The sequence below is a fragment of the Zingiber officinale genome, chromosome 9A (assembly GCF_018446385.1).
Source record: "Zingiber officinale cultivar Zhangliang chromosome 9A, Zo_v1.1, whole genome shotgun sequence".
Classification (NCBI taxonomy): Eukaryota; Viridiplantae; Streptophyta; class Magnoliopsida; order Zingiberales; family Zingiberaceae; genus Zingiber; species Zingiber officinale.
The window spans coordinates 3,266,628-3,288,858 of record NC_056002.1 but is presented as its reverse complement, the minus strand read 5'-3'; the positions used below and the strand labels follow the sequence as shown (position 1 = coordinate 3,288,858).

Sequence of the window (22,231 nt, the reverse complement as noted above, 5' to 3'; positions counted from 1 at the left end):
TATATTTAGATAATCAATAAATATCTTAAATTAAGTGATATAAAATTTGATAAATATATATATTAATTGAGAAAAAGAAAGACGAAAAAAAATTTTAATTAACACCTTAGAGATCGAGCTTAATAATATAAGATGATTCTCATTTAGAGGATGTTTGATTAAACTTATTAAAAACAGCTTATAAGTTCGTACAACTTATAAGTTGTTTTAGGAACTTATAAGTTGTTAGGTCTTATTTTAAAAATAAGTTGTTAAAATATTTGGTGAACTTATTACAATCAACTTAAAGATATTGATGTGTTTGGTATTATAAGATCTTTTTATTAATAAAATTACCAAAAAGGGTATAATACTATTAATAGAGAGTTTTGATATTTTTATTAATAGAGGATTTTGGGCGAATTTCTACATCTGGGGGGAGAGAAAATTAGAAAGAGACGTTGGTGGAGAAGATGATACAACGTTCGAAGAAAAGTCGACAGCTTATAAGCTGTTTGAAAAAAATTTTACCAAATAAATTTAAAGAACTTATAAATTTCAAAACAGCTTATAAACTATTTTAGAGAGCTTATAAGCTTAGCCAACCACCCTCTTAGTAAATAAACTCCCGGTCAGTGTGATTGCGAAAGCTTATTAATTTTCGCCTTTATCACGTGCTGATTACTTAAGCTACTAAATGAAATGAAGTTGACATTTTACCATCCAACAACTCACATCGCAGTTTGACTGCTAACCATTCCTTCAAATCGAGCTTCCACCATGTCGAACTTCTCATTGGAAAATCCCCAGCTGGAGGGGCTTTAACCGTCCTCCTTGGCTAGCTTCAAATCCATGGAGAACGATGATGGAGTTTCTTTGGAAAGTGGCGAAAGAAGTCCTCTGCTGGATAAGGTGGCTCTCAGATCTCCTTTCCTACCGCTTTTTTCATTGTCGTTTTGTTCATGCTCATCATGAATAAAGATGGCGATTTAGCAATTAAATCTTGTTCCGACCTCTGAAGGAACTTGAATTTGTTTTGTTTTACTTGTTCTTATAGGTTGGTAAATTCGATAGTGGGTTCCTAAGAACCCTTTGCCGTCTAGGGTTAATAAGTCCATTCCATGGTTGAAATTTCTGTATTTTTCCTGCACTTTTGCTTCATCTATAGTCTCTTTCCCTTATTTTTCCTTTTTTAAAACCTCAGTTGCTCGATCTGCAGAACATCTATCTCAATGGGCATTTGGGCGGAATTTCTTGTTTTTACATGCGTAGATTCGTGAGGTTTACCTTTATTTGTGGATAATTTTTACGGGGTAAACCATTGTTCCTTGATTGGCGCACCTTGAGTTGTTGTGAGGATGACTAATTTTACAAGTGTAGTAAAGATTTTCTCTCCTTCCTTTGAAGTTCTATAAGCCATTGTTCCTTTATCTTATCGTGAATCTTAGAGTTGTGGCAAGGATAACCAAGTTCATGAAGGAAGCATAGATTCTCTCCCCTTCCTATGAGTTCTATAAAAATCAAGTGGGATTGAAGGAAAGGATAGATTGATCAAGTTCTTCAAAGCCATCTCACTTTGACCAAATTAACACGGTTTCATCATTTCAATTCTCAATTTAACCAAATTTTAGTGAGTTGTGTCAATTTTCTAATCTAATCTAACTAATTTCTAGTTAATTGCTTTAAATCTCTCCTTTTTAAAAACCTTCTCAGTTTTGTGAGATGATGATTGTTTTTTGAAAACAAAATGAGACAGACTATTGCCGATACTGATCTAACTCGGGCAATCCTAGCTACATCATTGTTTCCCTTTATGTATATTTAAAAAGTTAAACAAAATATCATGCAATAGTATTTGGAGTGCTTTTACTGTGACTAGATTCTAGAAGTATGATGATCTCGTATGGACTGGCAAAACGAGATACTAGTTCATTACTTACTAGTTACCTGGACACTCATTGCAGAGCCAATCATCAAGGCATTTTGAAGACAATGGTTCTGAGGAGATCGATCAAAGATCTGAGCCACAAAGTGTAACTTCTATCTCCAAGGCACCACCAATAATCTTAGGTAAGTATCGATTATATTTTTCTCATACTTTATGTGATAGCCTTTGTCTTATCAAGAACGGATACTAACAATATCTGGTAGTACATCCTATAAAAATTAATTGAACAATCATATATTCCTAAATACTTGAACGTTAGTAATATGCTATGTTGATGTTGCAGCATTTTCGTTCCTGGAAGGTATTGCTTTCAATGGCATTGGCATAAACTTAGTTTTGTATCTTGGTTCTGTCCTTCATTGGCCTATTTCTTCAAGTGCTGCAAATGTTTCCTTTTGGGGTGGAACTACATATTTCACACCACTGCTTGGTGGCCTCCTCGCTGACACCTATTTTGGAAATTACAGGACAATTGTAATATCCATCATATTGTACCTACTTGTATGTAAACTACACTCAAAACATTTCACTAAATGTTCTTGAAATACTTGTTAGTTATCATAATAATGCTATGGTTTTGCTTTCTAATGTCTGCAGGGGTTGGTGATTGTTACTTTATCTGCCACTATTCCATCATTAACACCTCCTTCATGTGATGGAAATTCATGTCAACCTGCAACTGCATTCCAAACGTTTGTGTTCTTTTCTGGGTTATATGTTATTGCCTTTGGGACTGGTGGAACCAGAGCAGCCTTGCTGCCCTTTGGTGCAGACCAATTTAATGAGGAGAAACCGATAGAAATGAGAAAGAAAGTATCCTTCTTCAGTTATTTTTATGTATGTTCCATGTTAGGATTGCTCTTTTCTGGTACTTTCATAGTTTGGATACAACAAAATGTCAGCTGGGCAATTGGATTTGGGATTTCAACATTTTGCATGGTTATAGCTTCTGGAGGCTTTTTACTTGGAACTTCAACATACAAGTTAACGATGCCAACTGGCAGTCCTTTGAAGAGTCTTCTTCAGGTTATTGTAGCTACTGTAAGGAAGATGCACGTGGAAACTCCAACCGACCCTAATTTACTTTACGTGGTAAACCAAGAGAAATCGTGCAAGAGGCGATTGGCACATACTGACGAATTCAGGTATTATGTTGGCAGATTTTGCATCTGGATCAGAAAGTCATTTAACCAGTTATCAAATAAATCAATGCATTCATTGAAGTACCATATAGTTTCTTTTTCAATCAAAATTCAAAGAAATTACCAGTTATCCAAAAGGCATTTTGCCTATGTCTTCACTAAGTCTATTACCCTATTTCTGCTTAATGAGAAAGTATATGGATACTTATTTGTAGCTGCACATGTTTAGCCTATTTCAGTTGTTGCTCGAATCCAGTTTTGAACAATTAATCATGTGGACTACATTGAGTTATAATCATATCATTCGACTGCTGTGTTTATGAAGTGGCTAAGTTGTGGAATTAGCACAGGGCGTTTTAAAATTTGATCTTCTCTTTGAACTGCAATTGGATAAGCATTCTCATGTAGTTGTAGTTAACTATTTCTGAGCTTGTGTTTTCAGATTCTTTGACAAGGCAGCTACTATTTCAAATCTGGAGAGAAGCAATGATTATGCCCAGAGTTCATGGACCATTTGCACTGTAACTCAAGTGGAGGAGCTGAAGATACTTCTGCGGATGCTACCAATCTGGGCAACAAGTGTTGTGTATACTGCAGCATGCACTCAAATGAATAGCACTTTCATCCAACAGGGTAATGCAATGAACACAAGGATTGGATCCTTCACCATCCCCCCTGCATCACTTTCCTCCTTCGGAGTGATATGTGTCATGATCTGGGTTTTCATTTACATCAGGGTTATAGCCCCAGTAGTTGAGAGGTTCACTTCAAATGGAGCTGGACTTACTAATCTGCAGAGAATGGGAATTGGCCGCTTTACGATGGTCATAGCGATGCTAACAGCTGGATTTATCGAAACAATTAGACTGAAGAGTGTGAAGCATGGTCAGCTGATAAGCATAGGGTGGCAATTTCCCCAGTACTTTATTATCTCAGGTTCGGAGGTCTTCAATTACATCACGCAGCTCGAGTTCTTCTATGCACAGGCACCCGATAGCATGCGGAGCATCTGCACAGCATTCGCCTTGCTCTCAACTGCACTGGGAAATTACTTGAGCTCTTTCATAGTCACAGTCGTTTCTGCTGCTACAGCAAGCGACGGAAATCCTGGGTGGATCCCAGATGATCTGAACAAGGGGCACCTTGATTACTTCTTCTACGGTCTTGCAGGAATCTGCACAATAAATTTCTGCATTTATGCTTTTGTTGCCAGGAACTACAGGCTGAAGCAGGTCATAGAAGAATACTGAGAATAAAGTTTTCGAAGGATTTGTTTGAGCAAGTATCATCGAATTCTTTAATCATCATTGAATGTCGCGTCTAGAAGAAAAACTGAGACGGCATGTTATGTGGATGTTGATTGTTGTTGATTGTTGAATGGATTGTTATTGAATAATTTTCAAGTGATGCCATATTCTTTAGATATCTAATATGATTATGACATTTAAATTTTGATTATTGATGAGTACCAAAATATACTTTTACTATCATATATCAACTATAGAGAAGAAATATAAAATTAAGTTTTGACCAAAATTTAATTACTATCCTTCCAAGTTCATAAATTTATATTTCGTGTTCCACTATCGTGTGTAACAAGCCGAACTCGAGCTTAATATTGTTCGGTTCGGTTTGGCTCATTTAAGTTATATTTCGGCTCGATCTCGAATCAAATTTTTATCACAAGATTTGATCTCAGCTCATTTTAGAATTACTAAGCTCGCGAATAATTCGAGCTCGGCTCGTTATTAGTTTATTATCATAGTTAACGAGTCTAACTCGTTAAGTGAGCTCTGACTCATTTTAGAGCTCGTTGTACCGCTTGTTAAGTGAGTTCGAAAACTCATTTGAATAAATATTTAACAAACCTAACAACTAAAATAATATAAACTCAACATATCATTGAATATCCTAAATTACTATATTAAATTTTCAAACTCAATACATCATTGAACATGTTCGCAAGCCCTTTAATCGAGCCGAGCTCGAGTTCGAGTTCATGAACCGTTCTCGAGCCCTTTAAACGAGTCGAGCTCGAGTCTGAGCTCACGAGCCTATAAATGAATATGTGTGCGAGCTCACGAGTTGAATGTTCTTAAGCTCGAGCTCAGTTTAATAAAATTGTTGAACTCAAAATCAAGCTCGATTCGATAAAATAAATGGACGAACTCGAATGAACTTTTTATCAAATTGAACTATGAATAACTCATAAACAGTTTGATTTATTTACAACTTGAATCCTACTTTTAAATTTATTTTGATGATTAAGAACCAGATACATGCATATAAGATATATATATGGCAAAGGTATTTAATTAAATTTGACCGGTGTTTAGTGTCTTGTAAAATAGGCCCACCATGTTAAAACCAAATCGATTATTCGTCGCTGACTCCGTCGTGACAGCGATCGTGAATTTTTGCCAGGTTTTTTGTGATTAAATTTAAACGTTCGTCCCGACGGACCCGCTTTACCTCAAGTTCGCTTTCTCGCCTTTGTCCTCTTTCGCTCTTTTACCACCTGCCCCTGCCACTTTCGCTCTCTTCCCTCCATCCCTCCGGCGACTCACGCGGATCATTTTCCCCGTGACGCCGCCGGACTCTGGTCTTCCTCCGACCTGGCGCATGCGTGCTTCCTTTTGTCCCTTCTGCTATCCCGATCGCGTGTCGTCTCCCCGCGCCGATTAGCTACCAGGGTTTGCTCTCTGATCTCCTTCTTACGTTTCTAACTCATGGATGATCTGATCCTCGGTTGGGATCCTCTTCCGGGTCTGGCGTTCTTTTAATTTTGTGACGCTTTTACCGTTTTCCTCATGCTTAGTCGCTTCATTTTGCGTTGTCTGTTTGGTTGGCCAGCTCATCCGATGGAAAGATGATGAATTTATTTCGCGTTTAGCTGCTTTCGTTTCGTGATCTTGTCAAATCAAGTAACGTTTTTGGTGAACAGAGAGTTTCCGATGTTTGCTCGTGAAACATGGAATGATCTTATTCATCAACTTGCAAAAAATTCCGGATAAGAAAAAAAAAACTAATACTTTTCTGAAAAATTATTTGTTCTTTCCGATGTTCATCTGGCTGCAGGACAACAACAACAATAAAAAGAACACTTTGCGGAAATGACATTAATCTTTTTTTTTTGTTGGTATCTATTATAAGGGTAGTTTTTTTTTTTTTTTTAAATTCCTTGTACCCATAAAATCTCTCAACTTTGGCTCTTCAGGTCTGTACTCAATGAACGCACATTTTCTTTACCTGTAATTATTTGTAGAAAGCCTTTGAAATCTCTCCTTTCACTGGGAGACAGACACAATTTGTTTGTTGATTGTTGAAACTTCTACCGAGCAGCAATGTATGCATTTCATTAATCAGTCTAAACTTTCTAAGAAATTGCTAATTTGCGATTTGTCTCACTGCTCCATTGCAATATATTGCTTTCCATCTACTTAATCTTTTTTCCATTTAGACTTTTTAGTTAATATACCGGTGCTATTTTTCTTCGTTATGATAAAGATATTATTGCCACCATTCATCATATTAATTTGCAATTTTGTTGCTTCACCATGTTTATGGACTCATACTGATATTTTGAACTTATTATGAGTTGCACGGACGTGTATTTGAATGCTCTTAGTTGCTTCCTAAATGGTGTGGGAAAATGCAACTCATTTCATACCACAATAGCTAGGCAGCTGGGAGAAGACACCTTGTATACCTCTAGAAGCACTATGAACTATGCATGTTGAGGCGTGACTGAGGCGAGGACACACTCATCAACATTCCTTCAGCTTGCTGGCATTGGTTTATGACTCTGATATCAAGCTAAGAGCAAAACATATATTTAGTTATTATAGAATACCATCACGTATATATAACCCAAGTAGGATAATTCATCTGTAAAATGAATAATCATTGTGAGACTCTTATTATTTATTCTAGCACAGAATTCTTCTAGCCAAATTTGCGTACTTGAGTGAATTTTAGACTGTTCATGGTTGAGTCTCTTAGGAACGCCCTTTTTTATACTAATCTGGAAATTTAATTCCTTTTTGACCATTGTGCAGGCTGTCATAAGTTAAGATAACTGGCATGGGAACACAAGTTCAACAAGCTTGCATTGATGCACACAAAGCTGAGATAGACACAAGAGCTCCTTTTCAATCTGTCAAAGCTGCTGTCAGCCTCTTTGGTGAGGTAGCATTCACATCGACAGTGAGAAAGCCGAAGGCTCCACCTATCGAGGTATACTTTCCATTTGTATTCTATTTAGGTTCAGTATGTTTGTTTTTCTAAATGGCATTTAACGTTTTGAAGATCATACCAAACATAAACAATGTTGAAGATGATGAAGTGGTCTCTGTGATTTCATATAATATACAAACGTTGCCCACAGCTGTTCTTCGTCCTTGTTATTGTAAAATTATCTCCAACTGTACATTTGAATTCTCCATAAGCTGTTGGATGTATGTTTTAGCTGCTAACCTTTGACTTTAATCTGAAAAATGCTAGATCTCTAAGAGTATTTCTCCACATAGGGTCATAAAGGATTGTTCAAGAAGTTATTGTATCATTTGCATTATACATTTAGTAACTAGATTTTGTAATTTAGTTACAATGCTGTTGTCAAGGGCTCTCTCTTGGCAAAGCTAGATTTTTTATTTTGTCATGATGCTATTTGGATATATAAGTTATAGTAATCTAGTTTGTATATGGACAGTTGTAGTCTAGTTTGTGTATGGACAGTTATCGATTATTTTCTTGCAGATATTGTGGGTTGACCTTTTTCATCATTTAACAGAGAGCTTTAACTAAGGAGACCCAGCTTGACTTGGCTAAAAAAGAGCTTAACAAGTACAAGGAACAACTTCACAATGCTGAAACAACTAGGATCCAAGCGCTTGTTGAATTGGAGGGTGCTAAAAGAACTGTCGAGGAACTGACCAAGAAACTAAATGAGATAAATGAATCAGCTTTAAAAGCAACAGAGGATGCAAAAAGTCAAACCAAGAAACTTGAAGATGCGACTTCTGTTGAGAGTATTGGCAAAAATAGTGGCAAGGAACAGGAATTTGACAATGCAAGGGAGCAGTATGCAGTTGCCATTGCAGAGCTTGATGCAGCAAAGCAAGAACTTAGAACGGTTAAGAGAGAATTTGATGCGTCCATGGAGGTGAAGCTCAATGCCATTCAGCAAGAAGATGAGGCAAAGAAGTCTTTTGATGCCAACACTAATAGGGTTGCTGAGCTTTCGAAAGAGATTTCAGCTGCTCAGGATTCACTCACGCACGTGAAGCTTGCTACTAATCAAGCTCGACAAGAGTTAAAAATTCGAATGGAGAAAGATGCCACCCCAAAATCCTACAAACAAGCTCTGGAGGGAGCTGAAAAGAAATTGGCATCTTTGAAGAAAGAGTTTGATCCCGAGGTTAATAAGAACCTTGAGGCTAAACTGGCTGAGACTAATGCCGAGATTGAAGCTGTACAAAAGGAATTAGAAGATGCCCGGATTTCAGCTTCCGAGTTTGTTACAACATTGACTTCTGAGCTTGATGGAGCTAAAGGGATGCTTCAGAAACTTGTTGAAGAAGAGAGTTCACTAAGGAGTTTAGTGGAGTCACTAAAGCTTGAGTTGGAAGCTGTACAGGAAGAGCATGCAGAACTCAAAGAGAAAGATGCAGAAACTGAATCTGTTGTTAGTAACCTTCACGTCAAACTTCAGAATTGCAAAGCTGAACTTGAGGCAGCTGTGATTGCAGAATCAAAAGCTACTTTAGCATCTGACGATTTAGTGTCCGCTCTACAGCAGCTATCTTCTGAATCGCTGACTGCATTGCAGGAAGCAGAAGAAATTGAGAAGACTGTTGAAGAGCAAAGGGGTGAAGCGAAGGTAGCTCAAACTTTTTTGGTCGAGACAGAGGAGAAGTTACAGGTTGCCTTGAAGAGCGCTGAAGAAGCAAAAGCAGCAGAGACAAGAGCCCTTGATCTCATCAAAAAGCTATCTTTGAAAACAAATGTTGCTCAGGCATCAGCTTCTGAGTCTGGAGCTAACGTAACAATCTCAAAAGAAGAGTACGAGGCACTAACCAGGAAAGCAGAAGAGTCCGAGAAACTGACAGAGATCAAAGTTGCTGCAGCATTAGCCCAGGTGGAAGTTGTGCGTGCAAGCGAGACTGAAGCAATTAAGAAACTTGATGCAGCTAGGAAGGAGATAGAGGACATGGAGACTGCCACGGAGGAGGCACTGAAGAGGGCAGAGATCGCTGAGGCTGCGAAGAAGGCCGTCGAAGGAGAGCTGAAGAAGTGGCACGAGAAGGAACTGAAGAGGGTCGCTGAGACTGCCTCAATGATACTGGCCGAAACACAGATTTCAACAGAGACATTGCCACCGAAATCAATGGTGCAGAATGTGAAGACATTAGAGAAGACTCATGGAAGCCGCAAGGTCTCGAAACAATCCTCCTCGAGAAAGTCACTCTTCCAAAACCTCAGCAGCATATTCCACAGGAAGAAGAGCCAAATCGATGGCAGCTCTCTGGACTATCCTCCATGCAAGAAGCACGTATGATCCTTGTGCGACGCAACCTCCGCTTGTATGATTCAGTAGTCCACTTTTTAGACGTTCCGAGAGCTGTATAGGTGTGAATGATTTTCTCTTGGGTCAGTTGTGAATTGTGGATTCATGTTCAGCCTCCGTTGCTACAAGCTCAACACTGTTGAAGTCTTTTTGCGGCTACGACTCTGCGCCATTTTTAATGTAGTGATTGTCCAAAGGGATGGTTGGCAGCGCGCTTGGCGAATTTTCTTTTGAAAAGGTTTATAAAGGGTGCAATTTCTGATGGACTTTGGTTTGATTCGATGTCTTTGTCTGCTGAAATTTGTCAACTCATTTATTTTCTGATAAATAAATATTCTTTTAAAAAAAAAAATGTTTGCGGAAAAGCCCAATCTGTAGGTCCAGTCGGCAGATGACCCAGCTGACTAATTCATAAATTTAAGAATTTTAAAATAAAAGATAAAAATTTAGGGATTTTTTTTTAATTTTAATGAAAAAATAAGTTGGACTCAAACCAAGTTTTGGCTCCTTTTTTTGACACCAGTGTTAGTTAGGGCTGAGCTCGAGTCAGTCTAGGCTCGAGTTCGGTTCGACTCGATTTATATTAATTTGACTCGAGCTTTAATTTATTTGGCTCAATTTTTAATTATGGGCTGGAACTTAATTTTTTTTAATAAATAAATTTATATATTATATATTATTGATCCTGTCCGAGTTCTGAGTCGACGGACGCTAGGGACGTGGCGCTCTCCGTTGTCCTTTGGTGTTGAGGTGGACCTCTGGCGAACCTGCAAAGAAGCCGAGCCGGGAGGGGTTTCCCAGCGACGACCCTGCGACGCTCAAGTCAGGCAACGAAGAAGCAGAGTAACGTTACTGTGGCTACAGTGATCAAGATTACATACCTTCGTCGAAGTCTGAATGCCCTTATATAGGACCTCGGGGAGGCGCGGGCATGCTTCTCGATGCGTGCACACTTCCCCAAACATACCTCAGTAAGGTTGTGTCAGAAAAACATGTCTGACGCCATTCCGCAACCGTCCGAGCATATCCCGGATGTGACGGTGGAAACTTTCACCATACGATACTCTGTCCTCTTCGGTCGCCGACCGTACTGTTTATCGACGGCAGGTGTCTCGAGGATGAAGTTACCAGCTGCCCTTTTTGTCTCCTAGCGCTCTTGTCTGTTCCCGTGCCGAGCGGACCAGCCACTCGACGCTCATGGCCTCCGGGAATGCACATACCTCAACCCGGGCGGGGAAGTCCTGCTCGTGTGCTCGGATGGAATTGTGCCTTATTGTTCTGTGGCTCGGTCGAGCGGCCTGTCCGCCCGGCCATAGACTCTTTTACCTTGAGCATCGGAAATCCGACCCCTGGTCGGGCTGTCTTTCGTCCGGTCCGGGAGACTCTTGGCCGGATGTCCGGTCGGTCGGATGCTTAGTTGGCCCGCCAGTCCGCTCGACATGACATCTATCCGCTCGGCCTGACCCTGGGGTTGATCCTTTTGACCATTGACCTCCATGTGTCGTTGACCTCCAGCAACGAGGGTCCCCCGTCCTTACCACCGGATCAATTATAAAAATATATATTATGATTCATTTAGCTCGACAAGCAACTAGTAATAATTAGACTCGAATTCAATTCAATTTCTAATAAGCCGGTTCCAACTTGACTCAAGCTTGATTAACATTAAAATGGAGTCGAGTTTTTCATGAGCGGCGCAGCCCTTATTTCCGACTGCCTTCGGCCACGATTCCTGCCTTTGTCTTTCCATTTAAAACCCTCGGAATCGGTCGACGAGGGCGGGGAGAAGAAAGGCGAACTGATTTGCAGGTATTCTCCCTCCCTCCTTTCCTTCCTTCCTTCCCTCCTCGTCGATTTGGAGATTTTTTTTGTGGTTCTCTCGTCCGCCAGTTCTTTCCCGTCGTTGTTTCCGTTGTCGGCTAACTTTCGAGATTGGCGATTACCATCCTCACTGCGTTTGTCTCGTTGATTAGCTGCAGAAAAGGGTCTTTTTGGGGGGCCATTGAGCAGTTGGGAATCTCCATTCTCCAAGGGCATTGCAGGTGAGGGAGAGAAATATTGGCTGTATTTGACGGCTCGTTAAGCATTCATTCCTCTTTCCACAATTAGAATCACAGCTCTTTACAGTGTGGCCGGTAATCAGATGAGGTGTTTGAAGAAATGGATTGCTTCTCCTCCCATTAAGTTTACGGAAGCAATTCCTTCTCTTTTGGCATTTCGGAATCAGGGTTCTCAGAAATTGGTGAAATATGCCGTGAACAGCAGTTACCCTCCGCCAGGGAACGTCCTTCGTGAACTCTTGCAGCCATTTGGCATGGGAATCACAACTATGTGGGGGCGTTCATCTGATCCAAAATGCGAAAAAGGAAGCTTGCAGATGGGCGTGAATAGTCGGCTAATCGCTCATCGTTGTTTTTCATGCCCAGCAGGGAAGAAACAATATTTTAGCAGGGCTGCACGGCTTTGGATTGAAGAAAAGCAACAGGAGAAAGCAAGGAGTAGGAGAAGCAAGAGACAACCTGCACCAAGTGGCAAAGTTGGTGGCACTTTCTCTGTTACCTTTTCTTTTTAGTTCTCCTTTAGTAAGTTAAAATTAGGAAAGCCAAATCAGGTTGAATAAAGCTTTGTTGTTTACAGAACTGTGCATGGTGGTTTTCTTATCTTGGTAGCTGTGAGTTCAATTCCATCACTGGGATATGCTCGCGTTTGTAACTTCTAAGTTTAGTTTCTTGGTCTAGTATAGTTTTAGACGTAGTAGGATCTCCATGCTGCTAAACTGTCTGGTAATGCAAATAGGCCACTTTTTGTCAATGTATACTATATTTTACATGCCATCAATGTGATGCGAAACTCATCTAGATCTGATTTGATACCATACAGATTACAGTTCTGTTGGAGATGCTAAGAAAAATCCCAAAAGCATTCTTTTAATTAGGGTTGTCTATGTTTTTTACCTTGTTGTACTGTACATATTTTGATTTGTCCTTGCAAGACCTGGGATTTAGTGATCGTTTGTTTTTTTCCTTTCCTTTTCTAGGTCAAACTTGCACCACTTCTTTCCAGAGATAGTTTGATTATTGTGAGAGACATAGAATGGGCAAACGTCATGTTCTCTTTTGAACAGGTAACTGGAGTAAACTTTGTGTGAAGCATATGTAGTTTCTGTTCTCCAATATGCTTGTGAATTGTTCATGCACTTAAATCTTCTTTGTGAAGTTTAATCTGTTAGAAGCTTTTACTATGCTTATGCAAAGTAATTATTTCCCAAGGGAGAGTTTTGAGGCTCCTTTTCGTCATCTAGTTAATTTTGCCACTATCCTTTTAGAAAATTCGAGTTCACTCTTACGGAGTGTTTGGTAGGTGGGATAGGATTATAGGTGTAGGGATTAATGGTGTGATAAATAATCCCTTGGGGGAGCCAATGATTATTTATCACACCATTAATCCCTACACCATCACACCATTAATCCTAAGTAATACCTTGGGAGCCAATGATTATTTATATCTTTAATTACACCTTTATCCTTATCCTATCCCACCTACCAAACACACCTTTAAAGTTAAGTAGCTTGAGGAGTTAAAGCTGTATGGTTTATCATGATCAAAGACGAGGTAGGCATTTTTAACATGAGGAGTTATAGGTGTATGGTTTATCATGATCAAAGATGACGTAGGCATTTTTAACATGAGTTATAGGTGTATGGTTTATCATGACCAAAGATGAGGTAGGCATTTTTAACATGAGGTAGCATGGTTGTATGATTTTCTAGTAAGGAGGCAATGATAAAATGAGAGAAAATAGGTTTAGATGAAATATACATGCTCTAAAATGGACAATGAATTTTATAGTAAGAAGATTTAAATCTATTAGTGTGGAAGGCGAAAAGAGGTGGATTGTTCAAACAATAGTCAATTCAATACAATAGCAATCAAGCTTTATCCCACTAGGTAAGATCGGCAAACAATAGTCAATTCAATAAAAATAATAATTATTAATTTGTAAGTACTATTTTGTTATGTTGAGTTCAATGGAGGAAAAAAATTCATACGAGCGACTCTAAATAGTTGGGACAAGTACAATTTGACACTTTGATGGTGATGATTAGAATTATAACTGGAATGAAAATCTTGCTGTAGCAGAATCGCATGTTGGAGAGAAAAAAAATTGTAGAAAAATTGCAAGTCAGAGTGAAATTATATTGTGCGCGCCATTTCTTACCAATTCATATTGGTAAGGGTATGTATAGTACAGAGCTGGTCTCAATCTGACCAAAGACTGGAATCAGTGTTACACTGAGATATTAGACAATGTTCTCAAACCATCATTTATAAGAATTGTTTTGCTAATTTTTTGTCCTTAGAGAGAAAGATCCTTATCCATATATCTTCTCATGTTGCAGGAGAGTCGCTATCAAATAATAGACCCTTGTTATCCTCAGTCAGTATGTGAATTTTTCTCCTCTATTAAACTGAGCTTAGTTGTTTGACTTTGTTGCAATCTTTGTTTATTAATTTTGCCTCTTTCCTCAGCCTGTTGGTTTCATTCAAGAGAAAAGTAATGTCATCTTCAGGCAGGTATGTAATCTTGAATCCAGCGTCTTCATTGTTGATAGCTAGTGAGCTGAATGTGGATTTACTATACTTTTTTTCTGTCCTAAATTGTCACTTAAAATCAATTCGAACATAAACTTTCAAATGTTTAAACAATTATATTTTTGTTGTGAATTAACACAGAATAGTTGATAGTTTAGTAAGGTTGCATTTGAATCAATGTTGGCTATTTGCTAAGGTAGATGCTACATCACTCCATTTGCTCTTACATGAGAAAATTGTCTTCCTAGATCTCATTTCAGCTATCTCAAGATTCTGAAGACAACATTCATATGAGTGCCTTGAGTGGTAGCTAGAGATTGATAGATTACACTTGCAAGTTGCAACAATTCATCTGTCCTCTTAGCCACCTTTATCATCTGGTTATTGATGCCCATCATTAGAGTGATGTGATAATCTCACATAGTGCCTAAACAAGGTTCATTATACTTCTTGCAGCAACTTAACAGCCTTCTTCAATTTAGCACCTTTGCTCATTAACACTTGTACTGCTCTGCAGTCTCTATAATCAACAAACTAAAATCAACCAACAAATATAAATACAATTTTGGGATGTCATGGTACTATATTTTAAACCATGCTCAGTGTTCATCCATAAGTTAAATTATACAATTTATTGTTTGTGTTTTTTTATTTTATGTGGTTCTAAAACTCTTTATAAACCAATTTTGATTTTACATAACCCATCTTAATATTTTTCTGAATGTCTTGTTATTTTAATGTGCCTCTTAGCTACTTCGTGGAAGACGCCCATTCATCGCTTACATGTTTGATGCTATGGGTAATGAAGTATTAAGGGTATGAAATTACCATCATGTTCTAAAAACATTAAGCACTAGTTTAAGTATATTTCATTCAACTTAACACTGTGTTTACTGTATCTACTTTGGGTTTAGGTTCACAGGCCCTTTTGGTGGATAAACAGCACAATATATGCGGAAGTAGATGGTAAGGTAAGTAAGTTATGTTGAGTGGCATTTATGTATATAACCTCAAGCTATTACAAATTGTTCAACAGTTTCAGCTTCTTTTTCCTGTAGGAAGTTGGTGTAGTCCACAGACGCTGGCATCTTTGGCGGAGAATTTATGATTTGTACTTAGGGTACTTGATTTATCTAGTTCTTTTGCATACTGATAATGATGGTATTTCCTTTATTTTGTTTTTCCAATGTGATCTTAATTATCTGATGCCAACTGTGTGTATATATAAAGGAAAGATATGTTGCATGCCCTGTGTGCAGATGGGGCGTGCGTGACTGAGGGCGCCTGCCCATGTGGCACCTGCCCTCAGTTGCACACCCCTGTCGCGCGCACAGGTATTCCAGGTAATTGATGACACACCCTGTAAACACATTATTTGGAACTCTGTGTAATCATAACTCAAGGCCTGCCATTAGTGGAACACAGGTCCAAGGTGAGAACAAAAATATTAAGGACTTCAGATGTTGTAATTTCCTAAGGCTTAGCTAACTAATTTTAGGTTGAGCATAAGGCTAATTACCAAGATCCTATCATGGTAGGAGTTATATAGTTTGGTGAATCAGTATCAACAGGATTATTCTGTTTGGTTAGGTTAAAGTTGACATAGAAAAGAAATATAACCCATAAATAATGAAAAAATTATTTATTGATCCACATTTCCTGTTCTGAGCAAGAATTAATGTTGAAAGATTACCTTTTGGCACACATTTCATATTTGTTTTCTTCATTTTTTATTGTTTATTTTGGAACATCAAAGTCTTTTAGTTGGAAGCTGCACAAACTTATATAGGTCACTAAGCTGATTTTGACTGATTTTGCTTTTGATACCATAGAATGCAATAAAATAGAACATCCATTTTTGTTTAAAGAACAACCATTTTGTAGAGAAAAAAGAAATTTCCTACATAAAATGTAAGTGAAAATTATTTAGTAAGAGCACTATGAATCTAGAACACATGTATTAATTATATAGCAGAGAAGAGAAATTTGTAAGAAATTTATATAGGAAAATGCATCTATAGGGAGATGAATAACACATTAAATAAAAAATTTGGAGCAAAAGATGGATTCTAATTAAGTCAATTTTTAGGATCCAATGATAATTTCAAACTGTGCCATACCTCTCTTTTCTCAATTTTGTGACAAAATATATTTATTTGCCTACACTTTTTTTGTTGTTATCTTGAATCTATAGAAACAAGCAATTTGCTGTGGTTGAAAATCCTGGTTTCTGGAATTGGACATTCACATTAAGGGATGAAGAAGGCAATGTGCTGGCACAAATTGATCGTAACTGGAGAGGTGTTGGTTTAGAGGTAATCTTCATTTGGTGTGTTATATATGAATAAATTGACTTTCTACTAGTTTTTTGTCTTTTTGTTTCTTTGAAGCTCTTCACTGATGCTGGTCAATATGTGGTTCGATTTGGGGATGCTGATTCACTTCCTAACAATAGACCTGGTTCAAGCGTTAGTGCAACTAAATTGTTTGTAGATCTATGAATTCCATGTCACGTAACCTATTCTGTCTTTGTTTCAGGAGTTTGAAGTTTCCCGCCCATTGACTCTTTCCGAAAGAGCTGTGGCTATTGCTCTTGCTGTTTCTCTGGATAGTGATTACTTCTCACGGTCACGGGGAGGCTGGTTAGATAACTATTTTACCAGCATTTAAATACCTAAAGTATCTGCAAATGTTTAAAGTTTAGTACTTATTTTTCATGTTGCTTTTGCTAGATTGGATTTGCAACTCATAACATGGAACGCTTTATAAAATATCCAAAACCCATAACTAGCTAACAAAGGTTTTGGCTGTTGTGCTTTCTGAGAAGTCTTGAGATCAAATTCTGGTTTGACAAGTTATAGTAGCGCTTGAGAAAAAAAATCAGTGCATATATTCAATAAATTGAAATAATAATTTGAGAAAATTTGTCATCGGATCCAAGTTGAGATGAGGCAACTTTGGTTTAAAGTTTGGATGCAAACAATCTTTCTTAAGAAGAAATTAGAGATCATGGAACCAAACTCCATTCAGGAAAACCTCTTGACCCAACATAATATATTTGAGTTCTCCTTCCAAAAATAAGGAAATAAAGAAATTCAATTTGTTAGACTTCTTGTTTGACTAGTTTGAGACTACTATCATATATAGAAAGAACCTGAAAGGTTTCAAGGTCTTTTTGCTTATTTTGTTTAGGACTTGAATTATTTTTTCATTTCCTCCCAATCTGGAATCTGAGCTATAGTTCTTCTTTCATGTTATAATTCTTCAATTCATGTTTACTGAGGCTATATGGGCTGCAAGATTGATGTGTAGAACATGACCTAACATCCCAACCATCCCTTTTAGGTAGGTATTCTTATTCTGCAAGTCTAGACAGTACTCTTCTCTGCTACTTGTAGTGTTACCATGGCCATCTCTCGACATTGCTGTTCTACTGAATTCATAAATCTATTTTCTTCTCATTCATGCTTTCTTCTTCATAACTACTTATGTAGATCCGCTACATTAACGGCCCCCTAGTGCCGGTCCCACGGATATGGAGGGAGGTACATGGAGGTACACAAGCGTCAGACGCATGGTGGGGTAAACCCCAGGTCGTCAGTTCTTGAGAATCGACTCTTGGCCATTACGCTAGAGATGTCATGCGCCCACCGTCTGTGCTACGCCCTAGGGGGTTCTTCTTCATAACTATTTGATCAGTTGAGAGGTGGATCAATTTGAAGCTGATTAACTTGACATCCTAGATCTATCTGCCTTAAGATGGAAAACGTCTGCCATTGGTTATGGCTCAATTAGAGGAGCTTCTTCTCATAGATCCTAGTATAATCTCCACATCTAGAGCAAGCTGCCTATACCAAGATCATTGTCAATAGGTTGAAGAATCGGTGATTTATTCCTGGTACCTGTGTTGCTAATTAGTCTTTTAAATTTGTTTGCGAGACTAGGCCTTTTTTTTTAAAATCCATCATTAGCTATCATAAGACCATTGCCGGGTTATTGAAAGTTCTGATTGGTGTGTGTGATACCATAGAAGTCAAAGATTTAGAATAGTTGGTCTATGTGATATCTTAAAAGGGTTTGCCTGAATGATTCTTCAACAGGCAAAGATCTAGAATCATGTATGGTCTGTGTGAGATCTACACTAGGCAAAGATTGAGAAGAATTATCAGTTCGCATTAGATTTGTTTGTTCATGCAAGATTTGCAAAATGTGAAGATCTAGAAGAAAGCTTGGTTGATGTGAGACCAAGAAGGTGAAAGATTAAGATCACTTGGTTCCTATGATATCCATGAGTAATGTCTGTGGGAAGAGATCTGGAAGAATACATGGTATGTTGGGTATTTGCTTGCATCTTGTTAGATCTGAAAATGTGGAGCCCTAGATGAGCACTGGCTTTGCATGAGAATTACCAACTCATTATGATTTCCTTAATCGTCTTTAACAGCTAATGCACAAATACAGATTCATCGACACAAGCAATGGACTGTGAGCCCATGATGCACTATCACGTTGATTTTTTGCATTGCATGGTGTTCTATATTAAACAGACATTTGATGCACTGTATTAACCAGATATTGGAGTTTTTATCTTACTCGATGAGATTGGGTCATGGAACAAGGGGTAGTGTTGCAATTCAGATCATGCCCAGATATTGTAGATGTGAGGTCATTGCGTGGTCTTGCAGAATCAAAGGGTAGAGGGGTGAGCAGGTTGTGAACTGTATGGAATTGTTGTGCATAGGATGTGCAAGGGAGAGGGAAGGGGTTTTAGGGATTAACAGGTTGGTTATGGGGTCGGTTTAAGTCAAACAGGTATAACATCTAAACAACACTTGGAAAGTGGAAATCACAGTCTCTTCTTATATTAGAATGAACTTGGCTACCCATTATGAGAATTTGGAAAACAACCGGCAAAATGCTAGCTTTTGAATCATTAAACATATCGTATTGTGTTTTCAAATTCTGGGTTGCTACATTTGACATTTGTGCTTGTATTATCTTCACACTAATGCGTGTTACCTTGATTTTGGTCTCTACATACTTATCTGAATGTAAGCTGCAGGTAGTTGTCCGATCAACTAAAAGTTAATTAGTATTTAAAAGGATCTAATAGTTTATGTTAATTCACTAAATTGATTAAAAGGATCTAATAGTTGAGATTTCAGCTGACGTCCAAGAAGAGTAGCTCTAATTTGATTCCCAACTGACAAATATGTTTCTTCTCAGGGCATTCCCATTTCTCGTTGCAGAGTAGAAAATGGAACCATTTAATGGAAAATGTTGCTGCATGTTCGAAGAGGAGCTTACTTCTGCAAAACAGCCATCATGATCTTAAACAATCCATATCATTCGTCTCAACAACTACGCAAGGTGGGTGTGATTCTTGTGCCCAAATTGATTTGCTGCGTTGTTGAATGAGTTCATTATAACTGGCGTAATTATAAATTCAGAGATAGGAAAGAAGCAAATGAATACTGACTCTTGAATTCTTCCTCTTCCCAACTACTTCCGTCTAGTGTTTCATTGCTTTGCTTCTTTTTCTTATCTGAGGAGATAAATTGTAAGTTATTATTTTGAGGTTTATCTCTATTTTTCTTGTTACTCAAATTATATTCGATAAATTATCAAAACGCGTAGAAACGTTTTTGAAATATTTAAATTACGTATTATAATTTTAAAATGATCAAATTACGTATTCAATATCCATTTTTGTCCCTCCATCTATTCACCGAATTGTTTGTTACCAATCGATTCTGATTTTTTTAAATAATTAAAAATATTTGTTGATAATAAATTTATTATTTTATCAAATTGATATTTAAAAGTATGAATATAATTAATAGATTTAAACGTATATATAAGATTTTGTTTCATGTCATTTCAAGTTTTTAAGTTTATTAGTTAGTTTTGGATTCAAAGGGTCTAAATGATATGTAACTAAGTCTTATGTGTTTATTTTTCTTGATTATATTTATGTTCTAAAATATTAATTTTGATACATTATATTGAGAGTAATAATTTTTTGAATATAATTTAAAATTTTTAATTAAAAAAATTAAAATGTAACAATTTGATTCGTAATTAAGAAAAAAAATATTACTTTTAATATAGTTGGTCAAATTAATATTTAAGAATAGGAATATAATTTGAATAATTAGATAAATATATATGATTTGATTTTATATCATTTCAAATTTTTTAAATTTATTTTTCATTTTTGATCAAAAAAAATTGATAAATTTAAAGAGTTCGGAATAATATGTTCATTTAGTTTTACTCATTATATTTAAACTTTTAAATATTAATTTAGTATATTATATTAAGAGCTATGATAATACGAATCAGATTTTTTGATCATAAAGGTTTTAATCGCAATCGGCATGTTTATGCAATCATACATTTAATTCATTGCTATACTATAGCCCTTGATTAAAAACTTTATGCCTTTTTACGATTAAATAATTTCATCTGTGTTTTAGAAATCAGTGCTCACGTGTCAAATTAATATTTAAGGTAGGAATATAATTAAGTCGAACACATATACATAATTTCATGTTATTCTTAGATTTATTAGTCAATTTTTTTTATTATATCTATACTCTCCCATATCAATTTAACATATTATATCATTTTTTTTAACATAAATAGTATTTTTTTAATCATTAAAAAAAATTATAATCATCCTAGAAATAGGGTTGCTACACTGTAGAAGTCAAGTTAAATTTTTTAATCATTAAAAAATTTGATTCATGTTTTAAATTTTTTTTAATATATTATGCTAAATTGAAATTTAAAGGTATAAATATAATCAAGGGAATTAGATGAACACATATAATATAATTTAATGATTCAATGTCACACAGTATCTATTCGATTATTATTTTTATATATTTATACCCTTATAATAATAATTTTTTAATTAAAATTTTTTTTATCGTTAAAAAATAAAAAATAAATGTATGTCCAAATTGATTATTACTGATATGGGCGGAGTCAAAAATTTTATATCGAGGGACGAAATGTATATGTTTACATTAAGGGGAGGCGATCATGTTGTTGTCTCCCATTCGCCTCTTTTTCACCTTCTATTTTTATATCCTATATACTTCTTATACTTAAAAATTGAAGAGAGACGGTAGTCGCTAGTGGCAGATCTAGACAAAAAAGGAACAAGGTGCTCAAAGAAGGGAGCTGGAATTTGTTTTCTTTCTCGCTGCCCCTTGGACTATAACATATTGGTAGAATTTTCTAGGAGCAAAAGGGTGCTCAAGCTCATCCCCGCTCCCTCTAGATCCACCACTGTTGTTGTCATCGTCTCCCTTTGGTTTTGTCCCTAGCTGTCGATTCATTAAATGAGCGGAGGCGTAAAATGAGTATTGGGTATTTAATTTAGTAATTTTAAAATTAGGATATATGATTTGGATATTTTGAAAGTTTTTTTTGTATGCGGTTGGATAATTTGTCGAATTAATCTTTGTCTTAATTTATATTTATGTAGAAGGAAAATAATTCTAGTTGACGGTTAATCTTGTTATTGCTGAAGAATTAATATAATTATTAGCTTCAAGTACTAAATTGATTTTTCTGAAATTTAGATGTAGGAGGCATGCAACTTGCCTAATGAAAAGGTGAAATAATTGTGTAGAGATTCATTTTTTTTAATTCCTTTTTAAACGAATTCCTTAAAATCTTTAATCACAATTTCAAAAATATTTTGTTTCCATTTCCTACATACAACATTTTCTTTGGTCGTCATTTTTTTTCCATTTACTACATATAAAGTTTTGTTTACTTGTCATTTTTTTAAAATACAAAAAAATCTAAAATTAGGTATAATTTTTTCTAAATTTAGTACATTTAAATTAAAATTAAGTATATTTTTTTTATCAAATTAAGCATAATTTTTTTGTTTAATATAATTTCTCCTAAATTAGTATATTTTACATCCAATTGAACATCATTTAAAAAGAATATAGTATATTTACATTTAATTGAACATAA

At 36.5% G+C, this 22,231-nt stretch overlaps 3 protein-coding genes across 5 annotated transcripts; all 3 read left to right on the top strand.

The window, feature by feature from the left end:
• The first annotated feature begins 698 nt into the window (after positions 1-698).
• On the top strand, positions 699-4,492 carry LOC122020102 (protein NRT1/ PTR FAMILY 8.3-like). Its single transcript, XM_042577863.1, has 5 exons — positions 699-891; positions 1,944-2,049; positions 2,211-2,428; positions 2,525-3,072; positions 3,512-4,492. The coding sequence occupies exons 1-5, from the start codon at positions 832-834 to the stop codon at positions 4,317-4,319; spliced, it is 1,740 nt and encodes a 579-aa protein (XP_042433797.1). The 5' UTR covers positions 699-831; the 3' UTR covers positions 4,320-4,492.
• Positions 4,493-5,555: 1,063 nt separating this feature from the next.
• LOC122020153 (WEB family protein At5g55860-like) lies at positions 5,556-9,912 on the top strand. The gene is made up of 3 exons (XM_042577934.1): positions 5,556-5,762; positions 7,128-7,305; positions 7,862-9,912. Exons 2-3 carry the CDS (start codon positions 7,153-7,155, stop codon positions 9,626-9,628), a joined length of 1,920 nt encoding a protein of 639 aa, XP_042433868.1. The 5' UTR covers positions 5,556-5,762; positions 7,128-7,152; the 3' UTR covers positions 9,629-9,912.
• Positions 9,913-11,300: 1,388 nt separating this feature from the next.
• Positions 11,301-19,753, top strand: LOC122020725 (altered inheritance rate of mitochondria protein 25-like). Of its 3 annotated transcripts, none has more exons than XM_042578741.1 (13): positions 11,301-11,446; positions 11,617-11,679; positions 11,765-12,173; positions 12,675-12,761; positions 14,038-14,079; positions 14,168-14,212; positions 14,981-15,046; positions 15,145-15,201; positions 15,289-15,350; positions 16,425-16,545; positions 16,621-16,698; positions 16,769-16,872; positions 19,457-19,753. In XM_042578741.1, exons 1-13 carry the CDS (start codon positions 11,325-11,327, stop codon positions 19,482-19,484), a joined length of 1,284 nt encoding a protein of 427 aa, XP_042434675.1. In that variant the 5' UTR covers positions 11,301-11,324; the 3' UTR covers positions 19,485-19,753. The 3 variants fall into 3 exon arrangements, with proteins under 3 accessions (XP_042434675.1, XP_042434674.1, XP_042434676.1); XM_042578740.1 differs by having other exon boundaries at positions 11,611-11,679; XM_042578742.1 differs by having other exon boundaries at positions 11,381-11,446; positions 11,611-11,679; positions 11,755-12,173.
• The last annotated feature ends 2,478 nt before the right edge of the window (positions 19,754-22,231 follow it).